The sequence below is a fragment of the Diabrotica virgifera genome, chromosome 3 (assembly GCF_917563875.1).
Source record: "Diabrotica virgifera virgifera chromosome 3, PGI_DIABVI_V3a".
Taxonomy (NCBI): Eukaryota; Metazoa; Arthropoda; class Insecta; order Coleoptera; family Chrysomelidae; genus Diabrotica; species Diabrotica virgifera.
The window spans coordinates 225,780,756-225,802,871 of record NC_065445.1 but is presented as its reverse complement, the minus strand read 5'-3'; the positions used below and the strand labels follow the sequence as shown (position 1 = coordinate 225,802,871).

The window sequence follows — 22,116 nt, the reverse complement described above, 5'->3', positions numbered from 1 at the left end:
ATTGGGAAGTTTACATAACAGTATCCTTAGTATCTGTCTTTTCAGCTCCGTATAATTATTTAACTAGAAGTTTTTCTCTGCCAGATATCTATTAGTATCTTGTCAGATAAACTTCCTGATAACTAGTTATCCAGAGGTGAAAAGAGAGGGCCATAATGAATCTTAATAAACAATGAACATATTATTTTAAACGATAAAAGATAAAACGCCAATAGCATGTATATATTTATAAATTTATTATTTAAAACCTGCTAATGATCATAAAATACTTAAAATCAGTCACCAATATAATATTTATATTTATTTATAAGTTTATTAACAAACTGCAGTCCAATAAAAATAAAATTAGTTTAAGCTAGCTTTAAATGTCCAACAATATTTTTAAACAAACACACACACAATTTAGTTGGATTAGATTAGCTCCTGGTTGAAAATGTACTGCCACAGCTTCTATATCAATATCAATAACACACTCATTTGCCAGTATTTCAACGTTTTCTCTATTATCTACTGCAATATTATGTAAAACTGAACAAGCTGATATTATTCTTTGAACAAAAGGTAACTTGCATCTCATTACATATGTTAAAATGGGAAATCTCTTCAAAATACCAAATGTTCTTTCAATAACAATTCTTGAAGGGGTTTGTGATTGATTATAAAACACAACTTCTGTCTGAATGTTCTGCAATGGTGTCATAGGTAGTTGTAGTTGAGGACTGGATATCCACTATTCCCTAATAATATATTCTGCAGAAATTCCCCATTTTATATACCCATAATCCAAAAGTATTTAAAAACTCCTAAAGTAGTAGGTATTTCCAATTGCACTTCCATATTATTGAACGATGAGTATTATGGAATATAAGTTGTTGTCCAAACATCTTTAAATGACAAAATAATTAAATTTAACGTTTTACTCTTTTCAATTATCTTATTTTAACTTTTATCATCAAATGGAATTTTATAGGTTATTTTTATATTTACAAAAATATATCATGTCATTTGTCAAAATAAAAGATTCCTTAACTGCGTTTGCAATACCACTCTTTTAGACCCGTCCTGTATTTGTATTTTATTAAAGTATCCTGTAATAAAGGATCGTTTATTTGCCGGTGGCAATAACTCTCTAATAAGTCGATTTATACAAGATAGTTTAACAAACCTCTTTTTACCCAACCCTATACCAGTGAATAAAATAGTTTTAATGCTTTCAGATGCTGCGGCATATATGTTAAAAGCTGCTGTTAATTTAAAGATTTTTTATCCTAATTTAATTCATTGCACTTGTGTAGCCCACGGGGTAAATAGAATTGCTGAAGAAATAGGAAATCTGTTTCCGTTGGTAAATAATTTTATAAATTTTATGAAAAAAGTTTTTGTAAAGGCTCCGTTGAGGGGGCAAATATATAAAGAAAGACTTCCCGGTGTCCCTTTGCCACCTAAACCAGTAAATACAAGGTGGGGAACCTGGCTCGAAGCAGTTGTTTTTACTTTGAACACTGCAATTAAATAAAATTAGTTATTTCAGAATTTGATGATGATATTTCCGAAGCCATTCGAGAAACAAAAAGATATTAAAAAATCCCAAATTGAAACAGGAACTCGCTTATATCAATGACAATTATAAATTAATAGTTACCACAATTACCTTATTAGAAAAACAAGAGATAAATTTATGTTAGTCAGTAAAATTAATAGATAATTTAAAGACGAAAATTAAATCGGCACCTGGAAGTAACGGTCAATTAATTAAAAAAAAAATGAAATATGTTTTCGACAAGAATGAAGGTTTTTCGTTTTTATCTAATGTTGCTAAAGTTTTGAATGGGACATTTTCCGAGGAATTACAAATTATGCCAGATTTATTATCCGCTCTGAAATATGCTCCAATTACATCTGTCGATGTCGAACGTTCGTTTTCAATGTACAAATTAATTTTAAGTGATCGAAGACATAGTTCTAAGACCGAAAATATTGAAAAACATTTAGTTGTTTCTATTAATGATAAAATTTTAAGTGGTTACAATGTTTAATTATTAATTAACAGTTATTTAGTCACTAGATTATTTATACTAATTTTATGATTATGATGTGTAAATATACCTGCCTTAAGTTAATATTACGTTAATTCACTTTGTACAATAAATAATAAGTTATATTCCTTTATTGCCTATATTTTGCCTAAATGTTAATATTCCTGCCTTTTTTAATAAAAATCTTTACCTATATAGGCGACTTTTCTTCAATTTTTGTTGCCTATAAATCCGAGCTTTACTAATAACAATTGTGTTACGTGTTAATCATCAAGAACAAGCTGTAACTTCGGTCAGTAAGAGATGTTTTACTTAATAATCTTCCAACTTATACACATTCAGTGTCTAACTTAGTTAGGCAACCAGCATTGCAGTGATGTATACAAGGTTATCACTTATTTCCAGACATTCAAAGCGTTAATATAAACAAATTCAAGTTACTTTTGACTACATGAGTAACAATTTAAATCAATGTTCCCCCACTGTTAGCAACACCAAGTCTGGATCCAATTCTTCCAGTAATCTTACTAGTTCATATGCAACTGCTACTATGACTAAACAACGTCGGAAGTATCCAAGAAGACCGAAGCAATTTTATAATTAGTTGTACTCGTACGTCTCTATATTATCCAATGATTGTATATCCAATTTTTTTTTCTTCATAATTTTTACCTAATGTTATTGAAGATTTAGAAATTAACTGTTATAATATTTAGTATTTAAGTCCTTATTCTAATTAATTATTGTATAACCAATATTGTTTTTGTCAATGGCCATTGCTGCCGAGACACATAAATTTAATTAAAAAAAATTAAGATAATGAAATTTAAATCATTAAAGATAAAACAAAGCCATCATTGTAATAAGAAACGCCACACCGCCTGGACGATTAATCCTCGTTTAATCCGTATTTTAAATATTTAAAAATCGTTTTTTGCCCTCTTGAGAAATTTAGCTTTTTGCGGACTTACGTCATTATTATTCCGGACCGGCGATATATTCTAAAAACCTACATTTTCTGTTGGCTAAAGCTTATAAGTTCTGTGTAGTCTCCCAAACGGTAAGCTTCATTCTCGTCAAAGTGCTTCTAAATTGTGACATCAGCTTAGTTAAACATGCCTCTTAAGAGGAAAACTGACGGAACGTGGCGCTACATTCTGAGTGAAATAGAAAAATGTAACAGAAAAAGAAAAAACTGAAGACGGGATTCAATCCAACGTGAAATAGATTAAACGCAACGTGAAATAGAGAAATTTCTGTCAAAATTTGGTATATATGACCCTTAAAATAATACCAAATTCTAAAATTTATTGTCCTGTGGATCGTCTCGTATTTTGCCACAAAACCGAGGGTACGATCAGTGTCGTGGTAATTTTGTGGTCAAACTACGTTTTGTTTTAATTTTTATCATTGTGAGAATTAACCAACCTACTAATATTTTTACTTCCACCACTGGGGGCTGTAACGTTTTTGGTTGCTTTATTCTTCGGTCATATGCTTTGACCCATTTTATCACAAAGTAAATATTACTAATTTTACCATCTTCTAGAGTGGTGACTGCGTTCTCTTTCTTTTTTACTATTATATATATATTATATCTCTCATTGCCGACGTCTAAATTTTTAAACACTTGAAGCTAGCATCAACACGCGCTTCAACCTCGTCATGAGTTTTCTGCTTTAGATGCCTAAATCTTTCAGATACGTCTTGTTATGTGCGTGGTTAGTTGACTTTTAAATATCAAATAGGGACTACTTGGATGAAAAAATTTTATGTTTTGTCTATAAGGTACAAAAACTAGGTACCACGCATTATGTCATAAAACATGCTGTAGGCTATTGATGGATGGGCTAACGATTCGCGCAACATGCCACTTGTAGTTTCAATGATTTTACAGAAGATATCAAAAAATAACAATATCACGGAAGAGATTAAAGGGAAAACTCCGAGAGCAAATAAATATAATGTTTACCCTCCACAATACTATTAAATCTAAGAGACTAACACGAGCATCAAAGATCAGAATATATAAAACAGTGATAAGACCGGTGCTCATGTATGGCTGAGAGACGTGGACTCTGACCAGACCACTTGAAAAGATTAGCTGTTTTGAAAGAAAAATCCTCAGAACAATCTTTGGACTTTATCACGACCCTAATAACAACCAATACCGAATGAGAAATAATGCGGAAGTCAAGCAGATGTATATAATAGGGCGAGTGACATAGTCCAAGAAATTAAATTTCAACGTCTTAGATGGGCTGGCAATGTTCATAAACTCCCTAATAACGGCGTTGTCAAATTATACTGAAAGAAGCCCCCACAAGAATAAGGCCCTTAGAACGCCCACGAATATGATGGAGAGGCAATATATGGTCAGATTTAGGAAAACTGGTCCAGATGAATTACCTAGCGATCTGATAAAGTTGGTCAACCAGAAAAGCCTGGACATAATATGTATAGTCCGTTCTTTAACGGTAAAATATTGAAAAACTTCTAAATTTTAAAGAACCGCTTGGATTGAGATGAAATTTGGCATGCACATAGCTAACAAGTCAAAGAAAAAAAGTGATATTGTGCCGATATGTGCTTTTGCCCCGGGGGTGCTTTTCATCCCCTCTTGGGGGTGAAAAAGTATTCGTCCAAAGTAAGTCCGGAAATTGATAAACTGACTAATTTTAAGTAACTTTTGTTCTATAGAGTTTTTTCACTAAGTCAATACTTTTCGAGTCATTTGCCAGTGAATATGTTCATTTTTTCAACAAAATAACCACACTTTTAGACGTTTTTTGCTCAAATAGTACGTATTTTGTCGAAAAAACATTCGTAGCAAAAATATAGCCTGTAAAAAATTTAAAAAAAATTGTGTATATATCGTGTTTCCATACCTAGTAGAAGCAAAGTTATAGCTAATTAAAAATAGGTTCATATTCGTCAAATTCCAAATGGAATACTTTAACGTGAAACAACCAAAAATGAAGCACATTTCGGGGAAAACTCATTACAACTTATTTAAAGTGTTTAAAAAAGCTTAATTTTGGTTATATAAAAAAATTTCTAGCATCAAAAGTAAACAAGTTACGCTCAAAATAAAGTTAGTCTCTTTTTTTTGGTAAAAAAATCGGGAAAATCACCCCCTAATTAGTATGTCAAATGAACTTAATCGTTACGACTTCACAAGTTTCTTGACCCGTGTATATATTGTTTATATGATCTGTAACTTTCATCGGTTCAAAGTCCTTATTTTTGAAAGGGCTGTAGTTAAAAGGGGTTGAACGAGTCACTTATCACAAATGTATGCAAATTTAGAAACACCAAATCTCAATAAATTTTTGTCTAACAGAAAAACAAAAAAATACATGATATTGAGAAAAGCAATGCTGACTTTTTTTTTGTTTTTTAAGCTTTTTTTGTATCTTTAACAATTTTTAAGTTATTTTGAAAAAAGCATATTTTTCAAAATTACAATTTTTAAAAATTTTACTTTAAAACCAATTTTTTTTCCAAAATAAGCACTTTGAATCGATGAAACTTACAGATCATATAAACACAACATAAGTAAAATAATTTGTGGAGCGGTAACGATTAATTTCATTTAAGTTGCAAATTAGGAGGGTGGTCTCCCGATTTTTTTTGCCAAAACAAAAGCAACCAAATTTATTTTGAGCGTAACTTTCTTAAATTTGATGCTAGAAACTTTTTATAAGAACAAAAACAAAGCTTTTTTAAACACTTTAAAAAAGTTGTAACGGGTTTTCCCAAAAAAGCTTAATTTATTGGATATTTCACTTCGAAGTATCCTATTTGGAATTTGGTGAATATGAATCTATTTTTCATTGGCTATAACTCTGGTTTTACGAGGTCCAGAGACCTAACGCTTGCACCATTTTTTTACTTTTTTACAGGCTATATTTTTGCTAACAACGTTTTTTTCGACAAAATACTTACTTTTGAGGTGTTTGCGAAAAACCGTCTAAAAATGTAGTTATTTTGTTGAAAAATGAACATATTCACTCGCAAATAACTCGAAAAGTGTTGACTTGGCGAAAAAGCTCTATAGAACAAAAGTTACTTAAAATTAGTCAGTTTATCCATTTCCAGACTTATTTTAGACTTATATTTTTTCACCCCCAACAGGGCGTGAAAGTCACCTCAGAGCAAAAGCACACATCAGCACAATATCACTTTTTTCTTTGACATGTAAGCTATGCGTATGCCAAATTTCATGTCAATCCAAGCGGTTCTTTAAAATTTAGAGCAAAAACCGTGAAAGAATGGACTAATAGTAGAACTGTTCAACGTTATCTATACTACGGGAATCATCTCTAGAGTAATGTTGACATCAGCATTTGTGTGTTTGCCAAAGAAAGTGAATGCCAAAGAATGCAGTGACTACCGAACCATAAGCTTAATATTACATACCTTGAAAATTCTGCTGAAAATTATCCATGCCAGAATACACTCTAAACTGGAGCTGGATATTAGTGACATTCAATATGGGTTCAGCAATTTTATGGGTACCAAAGAGGCGTTATTCTCCTTCAACTTGCGGACACAGAAATGTTTGAATGTTAATTCACGTCTGTTTTATAGACTACAATAAAGCGTTTGATAAAGTAAAACATGATCGACTCATGGAAATTTTGAAAATTAAAAACCTAGATGAAAGAGATTTAAGACTAATAACACACCTCTATTACAATCAGCGAGCAATAGTAAGAATTGAAAGAGAAACATCATCTAAAGAAATGGAAATAAAGAGAGGAGTCCGGCAAGGCTGCATACTATCACCTCTATTATTTAACGCTTATTGTGAAGAGGTAATGCGAGAAACTCTGGAAGATGAAACAGTCGGCATAAGAGTAAGTAGAGGCTTAGTTAACAACATCAGATATGCAGATGATAGACTGCAAAGACTCATGAGTAAAATAGTAAGGTGTAGTAGGGAGTACGGACTCTCTCTCAATATCAAAAAGACAAAGTTTATGAAAATTAGTAAAAACAACCATAATACTAACGAAATCTTGATAATAGAGGGCCAGCAAATCGAAAGAGTAAAAAAGTACACTTATCTAGGAACACTTATTACAGAAAATAATGACTACACTGCAGAAATCAAAGTCAGAATAGAAAAAGCACGTTATAATTTTATGAAAATGAAAAAGGTCGTAAGTAGCAAATATTTAACATTAGCTCTTAAAGTACCCCTAACAAAATGTTATGTATACAGTGTACTATACTATGGAGTGGAATAATGGACGTTAAATATAGAGACAATGAGACGACTTAACGCCTTTGAAATGTGGACCTATAGAGTAATTATGAGGGTTTTCTGGGTAGATAGAGTTACGAACAACGAAGTACTAAGAAGAATAGGTACAGAGAAGGAAGTTGAACGTACAATTAGAGAAATAAAACTACAGTATCTCGGACATGTGATGCGGGGCGGGAAGTATGGCGTCCTGCGACTCATAATGCAAGGAAATATAGATGGCAGAAGAAGCATCGAAAGAAGACGGATTTCATGGCTGAAGAACCTGCGAGAATGGTTTGCTACCTCCGTAGCAAGAAGAAGAAGAAGTAGAAGAAGAAGAAGGGGCTACGATTGGAAAACTATCATGGACGATCGTTCGAGATGCAAGTGAATTGTGTAGTTAACCCAGACCCCCCCTCCCCCGGTTGTACTGCTTCCAGAAGAAGTAGAAGAGTAGAGGCTGCAAAAGAGGCTTCCTTGGAAACATTACTCGCAAGATCTAAGAAGTTACATGAGCGAACGTATGCACCATTTTTTTTCTATACTGGCGGAAATTGAACAGGATAATAATTTTCCATATTTGGGAATTTATAAATTTTTGACCTCCGTGGGTGGGATAGAAATAGATTTTTACATTTCAGCAACTGACAAGAGCTGGTAAATCATAATATTTCATGTCAGTTATAGAGTTATAGAAAAAATATATTAAATTTAAAAATATGAAACATGTGTTTGGAATCCGTATGAAAACTGCCGTATGGAGTGCTCATCCACTAGTCAAACAGAAATCAAGAGATATGTAAATTTACTCATCTAACCACTAATGGATGTTTACCGTTAACATAATATATTATTTTCGGCATTACCTTGTTCAAAAACTAATTTAATTATAAATTTGCATGCATCTGCATGCATTTAATTTCAATTAGTTAATGTTTATTGAATGTATGTAGAGTATACTCCCAAATTATTTTGTTTATATAGAGGATACAACTAATATCGGAGTTTGTCATTTTTAAATTTTCAGAGCAACCGAGCTAAATGACAATTTAATTTTGTACTGAAATCGTTCTTGTTTTACAGTATTTAAGTTGACCACAGTTTGAAATTGAATTATTAAAAAATACTAACACATGCTAAACCGAACATATAAATTTTTCTTAGAACACTTTACTAGATTTCGCACCTCCGCTCAAGGAGTCTCACAAGTTAAATAAGTATCGAGAATACGATGTTTAAAATTTGTGCTAGAACTTTTCTGAGTTTAACTTAAAAACTAATACGATTAGAAGAATAACTATTTTAGTGAGATACAAAAATTTTTGTAGCTCTACAAAATAGCGATATTAATTTATTCAATGAAACTACTTTTCATTGAAACTACTTTTTATTCAACTACAATGAAATTCAAAAAATTGAATTTTGCAAAGTAGATTTGAAATGCGTGTATCTCGAAAACTGTTGAATTTAAATAGGTAAATCTAATATAACTTTTTTAAGTAGAAATAATAGAGGAATAAAAGTTTTGATCTTAAAGTTATGTAGAGTGGGAGATAAAAATGTATAAAAGATGTATGTGGCGCCCTCTGGGTAATATATAATTTTTGGTGAAAAATTTAGGTTTATGGTCCTAAAAAACCCCATTTTACCAAATTTCGTGTTGTTACCTCATGCCTGTCAGGAAATATTCAAAAATAAATAAAGTAAATGTTTAATTTTGACACCCTGTATTTCTGTTATTATCAACTTTCGTACTAAGGTAAATCGACCCATTCTAACATCAGGAATCTAAGGCTAAGCTATGATCCACTTTTTAGCAAAGTAGAAGTAAAGAATGAAAAAAAGTTAACTATGGGAGTGATAGCATTTTGCCTATGTGAACGGATAATTTTTAACTCAATATTATTTTACTTTAGACGTTTTTTACTTCTCTGTAAGCTTTAATTTTTTTTCAGCACACGAATACCCCGCCCCTCAGGGAGCCCAGCACGGTGCCCCACAAGCTGGCATCCCACAAAGCACGCCAAGCCCTTTCCCTACAGGTGGAGTAGGAGGTGTACGGAGAACGTTATCTGGTTGGAGAGAGTGGAGAAGAGCAGATCCCACTCTAATCAACAGTCTTTGGAGAAGCAAGATGGGAAATGGTATTAGAAAGCAATTGGGTAAGTGACTACTTATCTTCTGTTTTTTTTTTAATCTAGATATTAGGGTACAAATACTACATCTCGCATTAAATTATGTCTACCGTCCTACCCTGTTAGCATGGTGTTGGTGTTTAGTGTATTCATCTATCTATACCCTGTTTTTAAACTAGGAGAAGTAAACTCCAAAGACAGATTCATATCCAATAATGTCACTAGAAAAATCACCAGATTCGTCTTCTTTTTTAGTTGATCATGTCTACCTTCGACGGTAATCCATACATATTATATTACACTAATATATTGCTAGAGAGTTCTAAAAACAAAAAATTGTATATAAATTCAGACTAAAAACCTTAAAATCAAAGGAAAAAATTTTAATGAAAATATCCTTTATAAAAGGTAGATTTATTTAAAAAACCCTCAAAGGGCCACATCTCTCACAAAACGTCTTTGATCTAAGTAGATCATCATCAGTGCTGTTACGGGCAAATTACATTCTGAGCCACCAAAAATACATGGGTAAGAACCCTTTAAATTTTAACAAAACGTGTTACAATGACATTATTATTGAAATTTTCTCAAGTGATAGATTAAAAACCCGTAAGGATATAGCCTTTGGCAACCTATGACCCCCACAAGGCACATGGGTTGGTTAATTAGGGAAAATGTCAAAGGAATAAAAAATAAAATAGAAAAAATCGCCGATACAACTAACTTTTAACGTATAACTTTTAAATGTTGTAAAAGCATTCAATGTTAGAGCCACTCCGCCTTTAAGAATACTGAAATAAGCGATAACTTTAATGTAATAAAAGAGATTTGGTAAAATTTTGGGTTGTGGGTTAGACCACGTTGAATCTCATAGCGTCATATTCAGTCGTGTCCGCGAATGGGCTAAATAATTAGTATCTTAAATCAGAATATGCATTACTGGTATTACTTAATATTCTCAGCAATAGCTAATGTCAATTAGTAAGAATGGAAAAGATATTTATAACAAATGTGTGATCTCTGTTGTTGTTCGATTGGAATTTTTCTAGAAAATTGCACTTTCTTATTATTTATGTTATTTGATCTTGAGTTGTAATTAAATAATCCAGTTATGCTTTTGACTTATCCTATTAAATTATATCAAGCAAAACGAAATTACATTAGTGGCGAAATGCGAAGCAAGCAATAAGCAGCAAGCAGGCGTACTATCTGAGTAAACAGACCAGAATTTTCCAATTGAGGAGAGCGTTAACAACTAAGCAAGCGAAACAGAGTAAATAGTGATAAATAGTGATTAAACTGAGCTCAGGGTAACGAGCGATGTGAAGTTAACCCGTTAAAATAACAAGAATATTACGTTGTTCTACTCGTTTTTAGTTGCAATTAATCCTAACCTCCAGAGATAAGCTTATATTTTTTCGATTGCCAATGTGTCCATTTTTTTTTCAATTTAATATCTTTAATGCTCGAAGCAAAAAACACAATATTATATATCGCACATCCCGAACAAAACTGTTGTAAATCAAAACTACTTAATTTTACAGGAGCAGCAAATGAAAATTTTACGGTACTTTATTTGGAGTTAACACCTAATAGAAAATTTAAATTTATTTCTTTGCAAATTGAAGTCAATATTAATTACATATAAGCCCAATAATTAACGTCAATGGTGAAAATCATGAATTTTGTGCAAATTTTAATTAAATTAATGATTATTTTTTTGAGATGATACGTTCTTTCTCGGAAAATTTTTAATCAAAACGCAAAACGGTAATAACTCGAAAAATTTCTCTATTGGACAGATATACTAAACACGTTTGTTTACAAATTTCCACTATTATACCACTATTAAACAACACTTAATTTCGATAAATTCCAGATGATTCACTTTTGTCAGGAAAATAGATCAATGAATATCATAATACTGCACTTTTGTTCGAATTTACGCAACGATTACTGAACGTTAATCGGAAATAATACGCTATTGCTCGGAACGAGTGGTGTTTCTCCTACGCATCACGAATTGATACTGTTTTTAACGGAAAATTTCCTGAAACATCTTCTGAGCAAAATAGCTTTTAGTACCATCTGTGAAGTAATTTTTAAAGTAACTTTGCTACGGTTTTGTTGGTTAGTAGATTTGATATCATGTATCATATTTCCGTAAATAAGTGCGGTTTGATAAATTTTTGAGTTATGACACTTTTGTTCGAGATGTGCGATATTATTTATTATCAGTCTACAATGCAAAATTGTTGTTTCTTCTGTATTCTAACACGTGTTTAATTGGTGATAAATCTGGGGATCTTGAAAGCCAGGTAAAAGATAGACTCCAGCTTGTTTAAATAAATCCATGATAGCTCTCGCAAGGGAGCATCTGAAAGTGGGATGTGAAATGAAGTTCCAGAATATCTTCTACATGTCGCTGATATGTCATCTTCCCTCCAAAGAAGATTATTTGTCACCTGGAGTCAGAAGCGAAAGCATACAACACCATGGGTCTATTGAATAAAAAAAAAGTATTTGCTTTTACTTCCTTGTATTTAAGTATTTACTTAATAATAATTAAATAAAGCATTAAAGAAATGACTTTATTCAATTACAATTAAGTAAATACTTAAATATTTGTAAGTAAAAGCAAATACTTCTTTTAATTCAATAGACCCCATAAACCCAAAAGTGCTACACATTCGGCAAAAATCTGTGGATATTGGGTCTATTAAATAAAAAGAATATTTGCTTTTACTTACAAGTATTTAAGTATTTACTTAATAGTAATTGAATAAAGTTCTTTAATGCTTTATTTAATTACTATTAAGTAAATACTTAAATACGAGGAAGTAAAAGCAAATACTTTTTTTTATTCAATAGACTCACTAACTTTTTTCACGTAGTCTTTTTACCCTGATCTTTTTCTTTGAGATTATGACTATTCGAAAATTCACTCGTTTTAGCACAGTGATATTTTTATTTTTTTTGTATTTTATTCTTTGGGTGGTATTATATTTTATTTGTTTTCCTTCTCTCGAGAAAATATGGTGAGATGGTTTCATATTTCCCTTTTTTTTAAGAGTAAAAAATTTAACATAAAAACCACTGAACTGTCTGCAATGCACAATATTTCTATGTCGTAATGAATTCATGATAACTTACAAAATTCCTCGCATAGTCTGCATAAATATTTCATCAGTTTATCTTTTCCCTAATTTAAACTTTTGTTCTATATAGTTATTATAGTTATTACAAAAGGGCAATAAATTATACCCTTGCTCTATTCATTCATTTGTTGTTTTGTATCTCCTTCATTCAGAGTGAATTATATCTAATCTTTCTTATAATACGCTGTATACTGGTATATTTAGATTTATATTTCTAGAAATACAGGATAATTTTAAATGAAGGCTAACGTTAGAGGGTAATATTCAATAGAAATATGAGAATATTTAATAGAATTTACGAGCATTTCCCAAATAAAAATTAAATTTTTTTTTAGTCTTTAACCCGCGAGTAGTCGCGCGGTGAGATAGAATCTCAATTTTTATCCTTTTTCGCGATAACTTGATGAAAAATTTTGCAATTTTGAAAAAATTTCGTAAGTGCCTCGAGGAAGGGTGTAGTAATGCGTAGAAATTTTTTTCTTCTTCTTCTTCTTTTTGTGGAATTTATGGCTTTGGGGATTAGCTTTAACCCGCGAGTAGTCGCGCCGTTAGATAGAATCTCACATTTCATCCTTTTTCGTAATACAGTAAAACCTGTCAGTAACGGCCACTAAAAATGAAAGAACTGTTGGCCGATATAGAAAGGTGGCCGCTATTGCCAGTTTTTGTAGTCTACGAAAATTTTTAAACTTGCCGTTAGGACAGGTGGCCGATGTTGGCAGGTGGCCGTTAACACAGGTTTTACTGTACAGTAAAATTTGTCAGTAACGGCCACTAAAAATGAAAGAACTATTGGCCGATATAGAAAGGTGGACGGTATTGCCAGTTTTTGTAGTCTACATATACAGTAAAACCTGTCAATAACGGTCACTAAAAATGACAGAACTATTGGCCGATATAAAAAGGTGGCCGCTAATACCAGGTTTTGTAGTCCACAAATTTTGGTTTGGGGAACTTTGAAACTGGCCGGCTATTTCAGGTGGCTGGTTTTGACAGGTGGCCGTTAACACAGTTTTTACTGTAATTGGTTTGGGAAATTTTTAAACTGGCCGTTAGGACAGGTGGCCGATATTGGCAGGTGGCCGTTAGCACAGGTTTTTTTAATAAAATTGTTAGAAATATATATTTTTAATATAAAAAGTAGATAAAAATAGTATAAAATAAAAGTTTGTTTTAAATTCGTACTTTGAGATAGAATCTCACACGCGACTATCGACGTTACAGAAGTGAGCGCGACTACTCCCGGGTTAAAATGAATATTTTGTCAGGAATTAGGAACGATCAAATAGCGTGTAAGCTAATACACTCCTGGTTAAAAAAAATCAGGACAACTTAAAAATGGGTCAGTTTTGATATCTCGAATATCGTAAACCTGTTTTCCGATTTATGTGATATTTTAATATATTATGCAGGAGTGGCCAAACTGTAGCTCGCGAGCGGCATGTGGCTCTTTGAAGGATTATTTGTGTATATATTGTTATATTTCTATTTGATATAAAAATTAAAATTTAATAATGATAAACAAAATTCAATTTAATATAAAATATTTTCAATTTTCTCAACCACGGGCATATAAATTTAAAACAACCTGTATACAACAAATTGTTATATGTAATTTTAAGAAGTGATTAGAATAAGCGTACGAAACTCGGAACAATGTGCTTAGATAAACAAAGTGAATGACGCGTACCATTATCGTTCTTCTCGGAAGGTCGATCATTAGCCTATGCTAAATAAAACTCAGTGAAATAGATGATAGTTCATTATCGTTTTTCGCGGAAGGTTTCGATCATTAGCCTATGCTAAATAAGACTCATTTGAAAGAGAGAATAGGTCATTAAAATTTGTAAATAGTTAGAAAGTATTTTAGAATGGGAATTAAATATTTTCTTTTGAAATCCATTAAGCATATTTAGAAAGATTAAAAATTGGTTTTGAGGAATATTACGAATGAGAGTTGGTGGTGGAAGATTGATTTGTGAATCTGGAAGGGATATTTAGAAAGTAGGGGAATGAATGACAAAGTGAGATCAGAATGTTTTGAGCTGTCGAGAAGTGAAGTCGAGTAGTAGACGGTAGTGTACGGAGAGTGAGAAAGCCGGTAGTTCCGTGAGTGTGGAGTATCTATCGTGGAACGAGAAGTAGGCCAGGTCGAGAGTAAAAGAACCTCCTTGAGCCAAGAGTGTCCCGGTAGCTGATAGCAGTTTCGAAAAAGGTAGAACACAGCATCACGACCGAAGCAGGAACGAGAGCTATTCGAGCTAGTTTTTCAAAGGAGTACATTACTGGAAGCCAGAACGAGGTTTGATCGCAGCCAAGGATAGCAGGAACGGGCTTTGTGTGAGGACATTTTCAGTTCACCAGGAAAAGGTCAGTCTCATTTGTTTGGACATGAATGTATGGGTTTTTCGTATTAAATTCCACATAAAAATTGAATAACATAATCAATAATATCAGAAAAGCTTCATCAAACTTAAATAGAGTTGTTGCTAATAACTCCTAATAGTTAAATGTTAATAAAAAACTTTCAATTGAAAACCAAAAGGAAATAAGATTCCCATTTGTAAATGTTATGTTTAAGAATAATAAGAAATAGCAAATATTAAGCAGTGATTGCTTTTTAAATAAAATAAAAAATATTTTGATTATAATTGTAACCCATATGTGTATTTTTTTTACTCTTTTCGTTTCTATCCCGATTAGGAACCATTAAGAAATATTTAGAATCCACGAAAGTAAGTAATTAATTTATAATTCGCCCTGAGATTGAAAACATATTGATATGTGATCTGGTTAATTAATTAGATTAGTATTAATACATTGATTAAATTAAGTGACATATAAGAATATTATCTCATATCAATAATCAAGATCACATCAATATATATATATATATATATATATATATATATATATATATATATATATATATATATATATATATATATATATATATATATATATATATATATATATATATATATATATATATATATATATATATATATATATATATATATATATATATATGTGTATATATATATATATATATATATATATATATATATATATATATATATATATATATATATATATCGGTTTTAAAACGTCTTGCGACGTTGTCCGATGCCTAATTTCCATGACACTCTATCATCCCATTGGCCCTCTCTAAGATCTCTTGCGCTCATCGCCTTCGTTACTCCCTCTCTCCAAGATTTCTTGGGTCTTCCTCTCTTTCTGCGGTTTGGTGGTACCCATTGCATAATTATTTTAGGGAGTCTTGAGTTATCCATCCTCTGGACGTGTCCGTACCATATCAGCTGTTTTCTTTCTATGTCTGTTGTTAGAGAGCCGTCAACCCCCATTCGCTGTCTTATCTCATCATTACGTATTCTCTCTCTGCGTGACACTCCTACTGATCTTCTAAAAGCGTCCATTTCTACTGCCTCCAGTTTTCTTCTGTTGTTTTCGGTTATCCGCCAAGTTTCTGCTCCGTACAATAGGCTGCTTTTAATAAGAGATTCGTAGATATTGTGTTTTCTTCTTTTTCCTATTTCATGATTCCACAGTACGCTGTTTAGACAACCTATTGTTTTTCTGTATTGTGTTATTCTTCTCTTTATTTCTTCATCATCTTTCCCCGTTGTGTCAAAAACGATTCCTAGATATGTGTAATGGTCGCAGGGCATGATGATTTCATTATTTTCTAATGTGATGTTCGATAGTTCGGTACCTATTGGCAGGTATTTTGTTTTTTCTGTATTAATTTCTAGTCCCCACTTTCTATATTCTTCTTGTAATTTCCTTGCCATGTACTCTAAATCATCTTTATCGTTTGCTATAACAACCTGGTCATCAGCAAACTGCAATGTATATAAGCAAATCTCTCCAAGGTCTACGCCCATGCCTCTGCATTTTCGTTTCCACTCTTTCAATGCTTTTGCAACATATATTTTAAATAAGGTCGGTGATACACAGCACCCCTGACGTAGACCTTTATTAACCAGGAAGCTTTGCGATAATCTGTTTCCAGTTTTTATTTGTGATGTTGACCCTTCATACAAATTTCTTAAGGATTATTTGCGACTCTCAATAAATGTACCTGAATTACTTTTATTTTTTGTGTTTCAAAATTTCTTAAATTACCGAAAATAAATACAAAAGACTAAGTGTAACATCAGGACTTAGACTAGGAGACCCCTTATCACTGTTGCTATTCAATTTGGCATTAGAATATGTAAAAAGTAAAATATCATCTGAGCTGAGAGGGAGATTTGCGAATCGAGGATTCAAAACTATTTTTGGGCCTTGCTGATGATCTAGGTGCAGTCGCTCATTTTACAAGGGACGTGAGAGAGGTTTTTCACAACTCGAGGAAGAAACAGGTAGTCGGAGCCTTCGAAAAATGAAGAAAAGACGAAATAGTAACCAAAAGTCCAAGACCAAGAGTTAGGCAGAACATAACTGTTAATGACCACAACCTCGAAGGGGTTTAAAAGTTTAAATATCTAGCGGCGGTAATCACAGATGACACCACATATAAAAAGAGGTCTCAGCAATGATAGCTGGGTGGAATATAGCATTATACTCCCTATCATCATTATTAAGATCTACACTTCTATAAAGACAATCTTAATTAACATTGTACATGCCAATTATTCATCCAATTGTTACACATGAAAGATAAACATGGATTCTGCATCAGCGGGAAATAAATAAGCTGCTGGTATTTGAAAGGAAAGTTCTCAGAATGATATTTGGCCGTCAAAGAGATAGATTGGCAGGAGAGTGGAGAAGGCGCCGCAAAGCTGAATTGGTGACTGTGTATGGTATTGAAAACATCGTCACATATATAAAAGTTAAGATAAGATGGACAGACCATGTGGTAAGATCAGTCGAAGACAGAGTGTTGAAGACAGTGTTTTTTGAAAGACGGTAGAAAATCAGTAGGCTGTCCCTGAAAAATATGAAAGGATAATTAAGAATTGAAGGATCCTAAATTAGTAAAGGCTGCTTGTACAATTATTTGCATAATTGAAACAATAATGTGAACCATTTTATTTCACTTTAAAATTCGTGAAATCCAAAAGGTGAGAGAAAAAATTAAATACCTTTTTTTAAATTTTTTTAAATAATTGTTTAATTGCGGCTCGCGAAAAGTTTAAAATTTTTAAAAATGGCTCGAACTATCAAGTGCCTTGGCCACCCCATTTTTATAGCCTTATTCCTTAACAATATCGCTGTAATAATATTGTTGCTAGACAGGTAAATGTTCATTGTATACCGAGTGTACCAATCAAACTGTGTTTTTTCTCAAAGTTCGCCACACCCTGTGGAATATTCGACATTTATAAAATACTAGAATTAAAACCTGACTATAGCCTCAGGTTTTCTTAACATTCTGTTTTTTTATTCATTCACTTATGTTGGATAATAAAAAAGTTGGGTAGTTTAACAGCTAGGCATGTTTTTCATAAATACAGGGTGTTTTTTGATCTAAAAGTATCAAAAAATTTAAGGGATAATTCTGCATGAAAACATAATGACAGTTTGCATTATAAATATATAGGTATTTGCGAATGCTTCGTTTCCGAGATACAGGGTGTTGAAATTTCTCTTACAAGCTGATTATATACGCATTGCTCTAAAATTTTTTGATACACAATTAAGCATTTTATATTCACCATTGGCACGCAAACAGGCAATATGACCCGTACGGGTAAAGGTCTGTTTTTTTTAAGAAAAAATTAGTACGCCACTGAGATATTTCAAATTAAAAATCATTCTTGAATTCCTCGTTCAATTTTACAACAAAAATCTTTGTTGTCTTTTTTACATAAGGTGCCGTTTTTATGCACAAAAAAATAAAACATCTTATCTCTTACAAAATATTCGAGGTAGTTCCCATACGCATAGAAACTTATTTCAAAACTTTGCTTTAAAATGTTTTATTTTTTTTTATAAAAACGGCGTCTTATATGAAAAAAAGGCAAGAAAGATTTCTTGTTGCAGATTGAACGAGAAATTTAAAAATGGTTTTTGACATATCTCAGTGACGTACTAATTTTTTTTAATTCAGACCAATACCCGTACGGGTTATATTACCGGTATGTGCGCCAATGGTGAATATAAAATTCTTAGTTGCATGTCAAATAATGCGCAATAACTACCTTTTAAAACTCACCAAATTTCATTTGCAGACCTCAGCCGGCTTTAGAGCAATACATAAATTGTCAGTTTGTAAAAAAAATTTTAACACCCCGTATCTCAGAAACAAAGCATTTCCAAAACTAACGTTTAATAATGAAACTGTCATTATTTTTTATTCAGAATTACCCCTTAAAGCTTGTTATAGGAGAGAGGCTTGTACCTTGGGTCAGCTTGTACCATTAGCCACCCCATTTTTCTTTTAATTTGCGCGCGAAATGTCTGTGTTTCTTATCTTAAGTTCTTCTACAATCGTCGTCACTCTGTGGTTAGTTGTTGAACGTGATTAGAAATCATTTGCGATTATCGTAAAAATATAGTGTTTTATTTCGTGAAAGGTAACTATTTAAAGGATAGACAAATAATTTTCTTTTTTAATTTTTGTGTTAACAGCTATCGTAAATTAAATCAAACGGTGTGTATGCCTATACTAACAGGTAGTCAAACAATGTAGTGAGAAATATAACAAAACCGTTTTATTAGGTTAAATTCACATTTGTTTTCTTTTTGGCTGAGTCCTGTACCTTGAACCGCTATCACGGCTTGTACGTTGGACCGTAAAAAATTAATGGTAGAAAAAAAGACACATTTTTATGTTGCACATATTTACGTACGGTATAGAACTATGGAGTTGTGCCAGCAAATCAAATACAAAAATTATCCAAAGATCTTAATAAAAAATTCTACGCACCATCGCAAATGCCCCGTGGTACATTTCCAAAGAAACCCTTCATAGAGACCTAAACATCCCGTTAATCAGCACAGTAATTCAAGAGAGAGCCAACAGACACCACGAGAAATTGGAAGACCACCCCAACGAATTAATTTTACCACTACTGCAGCCACTAAACAACAGAAGATTGCGAAGACTATTATGGCCCATAGATCTTCGCTGAAACCGAGGTGACACCGCTGGGTGGTGTACCTCATAACGCCATATTAGTGTACAATACTATAGTTGATATATGTTATTGTACTTGTTATCAAATTAACTCATAGAATATGTAATTCTGATTGTTAATAAATGCTTACAAAAAAAATGTTGCACAAGTAACTGCCGTAAGTCAACATTTAACGGTCCAGTATCTGAAGAGAATTCTGAACAGCCACAAATTTTCTGGCCCAAGTGATCAACAATTTGACATTGACATTGAAGATGTCTTGCTCAAACTTAAACCACCATGTCAGGCTGGGTTGTCTGAAAGGCAAAAAGAGTACATGTGTTTGACTTAGATTTTGAGAGGTTCAATGTCGAATAACACAATTTTTGTGTATATTTTTAAAGGTTTAAGGGTGGTCCAACGTACAAGACTAGGTGGTTCAAGGTACAGTACTGGTTTGTACCTTGGATCAAATTAGCTCTACTTAATAAAAATTTTAAAAAATGTGTTTAGTTTCGTTTTATTTAAATGATCTTTTAATATATCTAGTATACAATGATGTGTAAACTACAAGTTAGTCCAAAACTTTTTCCTTGAAATTTAAAAATTTTAAAATAATTGAGCTTAGAAAAAATCCGGTTCAAGGTACAAGCCTCTCCCCTACTTATTTAGAAACACCCTGTATTGATGAAAAACATGGCTAGTTGTTAAAGCACTCAACTTTTTTCTTATCCAACATAATTGAATGAATAAAAAAACAGAATATTAAGATAACCTAAGGCTATAGTTGGGTTTAATTTCAGAATTTTACACTTGCTAGAATATTCCACAAGGTGTGGCGAGCTTTGAGGAAAAAACGCAGTTTGTTTGGTACACCCGGTATTAAATAACACTTTTCCTGTCTAGCATCAATATTATTACAGCGATATTTTTAAAGAATAGGTCTATTATAATATATTAAACAATTCGCTTCGGACAACAGGTTTAGGAAATTAGAGACATCAAAAATGACCCATTTTTAAGGTGTCCGAATTTTTTTGACCAGGAGTGTATAATAGCAGTTATATTATTTAACTTCAGTGGTAATAAATGAAATTAGTGCAGTCAGTGCCAGTGATAGTTTTTGGCTGCGAATTCCATCATACTGCATGAATTTACTTGATATTTTCACTTTACGTAGGCAATAGCTCAAGAAACAAAGTCTACCTTATGCGGAAGTGCGCTTTTATCTTGAGGTGGTTCCCACCCCTTCTCAGCGGTGGAAAGATTTTTGGTCAAAATCACCACAAAAGTGGCTAGAGAAACGAATTCTAAGCAAAAAGTGTTCTATATATTTTTTTTAAACTCAATATATACTTTTTGAGTTATGGTAGGAGAGCCCAAGCGGGTATTTTTGCAGTTACTCGAGTGCGTCAGATTATTACATCAGAAGAAACCTTGTACCCTGAAAATGTACTTCTATCATATATTGGCTCTTAATGCAGGGAAGTTCGTTAAGGGCGGCCGAAAAAAAAATATATCCTTAGAAAAACTCGAAATTTTCAGAGTAAGATAAGGTAAGTTAAGTACATGCAAAACAGTGTTATTTAAAAAATCTGACGAGTTGAGCGGGGCGTAAGGAAATGGGTGAGTCCCAAAATTTTCAAAAAAGCGAATATTTCGAGAAATGAATGCCAGATCGAAAAAGTAAAAAATACGTGCTCAATATTTTTCAAAAATCTATCGAATGATACCGAACACGACATCCCATGAAGAGGGGTGGGGGTAAATTTAAAATTTTAATTACGAATCCCGCGCTATTTCCGGAAATGAACAGCAGATCGAAAAACTGAAAAATACACTTATTCAATATTTTTGAAAATTCTATCGACTGGCACCAAACACGACCCCACGGAGGTGGGGTGGGGGGTTACTTTAAAATCTTAAATGGGAGCCCACATTTTTTATTGCAGATTTGGATTTGGATTTCTTACGTAAAAATAAGTAACTTTTATTCGAGCCATTTTTTCAAATTATGGATAGATGGCGCTATAATATAAAAAAATGATTGTTGGAAATGGAAAATAAAATTAAAAAGGCAAAGTCTCCACTAAAATGGAAAACTTTACTTAACTTTTTTTGGTTTTAGGACCTGCTCTTCATAACCCAATAGGTCCCTATAACGCTTTAGTGACTGTACATTTAGCATACTTTGCTCCCCTACCATTATTCGTGGTTGAGAACTTGCCATTTTCGTAGAAAATGACAACTTTTCGGACGGTATTTTGCGAATACCTTAAAAATTATGCATCTGCTTTAATAAATTACAATTTTAGTTTAAAACTAAGTTTATTTGACGTTTAATTGTGTCAGCCGAAACGAATAACATGGGACATTAAAATAAAACGTTGCTTGACGTCATACTGGTCATATGTATAATTTATGACCGAAGTGAATCAGCCAGGT

At 32.4% G+C, this 22,116-nt stretch overlaps 1 protein-coding gene across 1 annotated transcript in view; it reads left to right on the top strand.

Moving 5' to 3' along the window:
• Positions 1 to 4,303: 4,303 nt before the first annotated feature.
• The window catches only part of LOC114330534 (uncharacterized), a 60,291-nt gene continuing 42,478 nt past the window's right edge, over positions 4,304 to 22,116 (top strand). Inside the window, exons 1-2 of the mRNA XM_050647673.1 lie at positions 4,304 to 4,493; positions 9,246 to 9,452. Coding sequence (XP_050503630.1) covers positions 4,304 to 4,493; positions 9,246 to 9,452 — 397 coding nt within the window. The remainder of the gene's footprint in view (positions 4,494 to 9,245; positions 9,453 to 22,116) is intronic.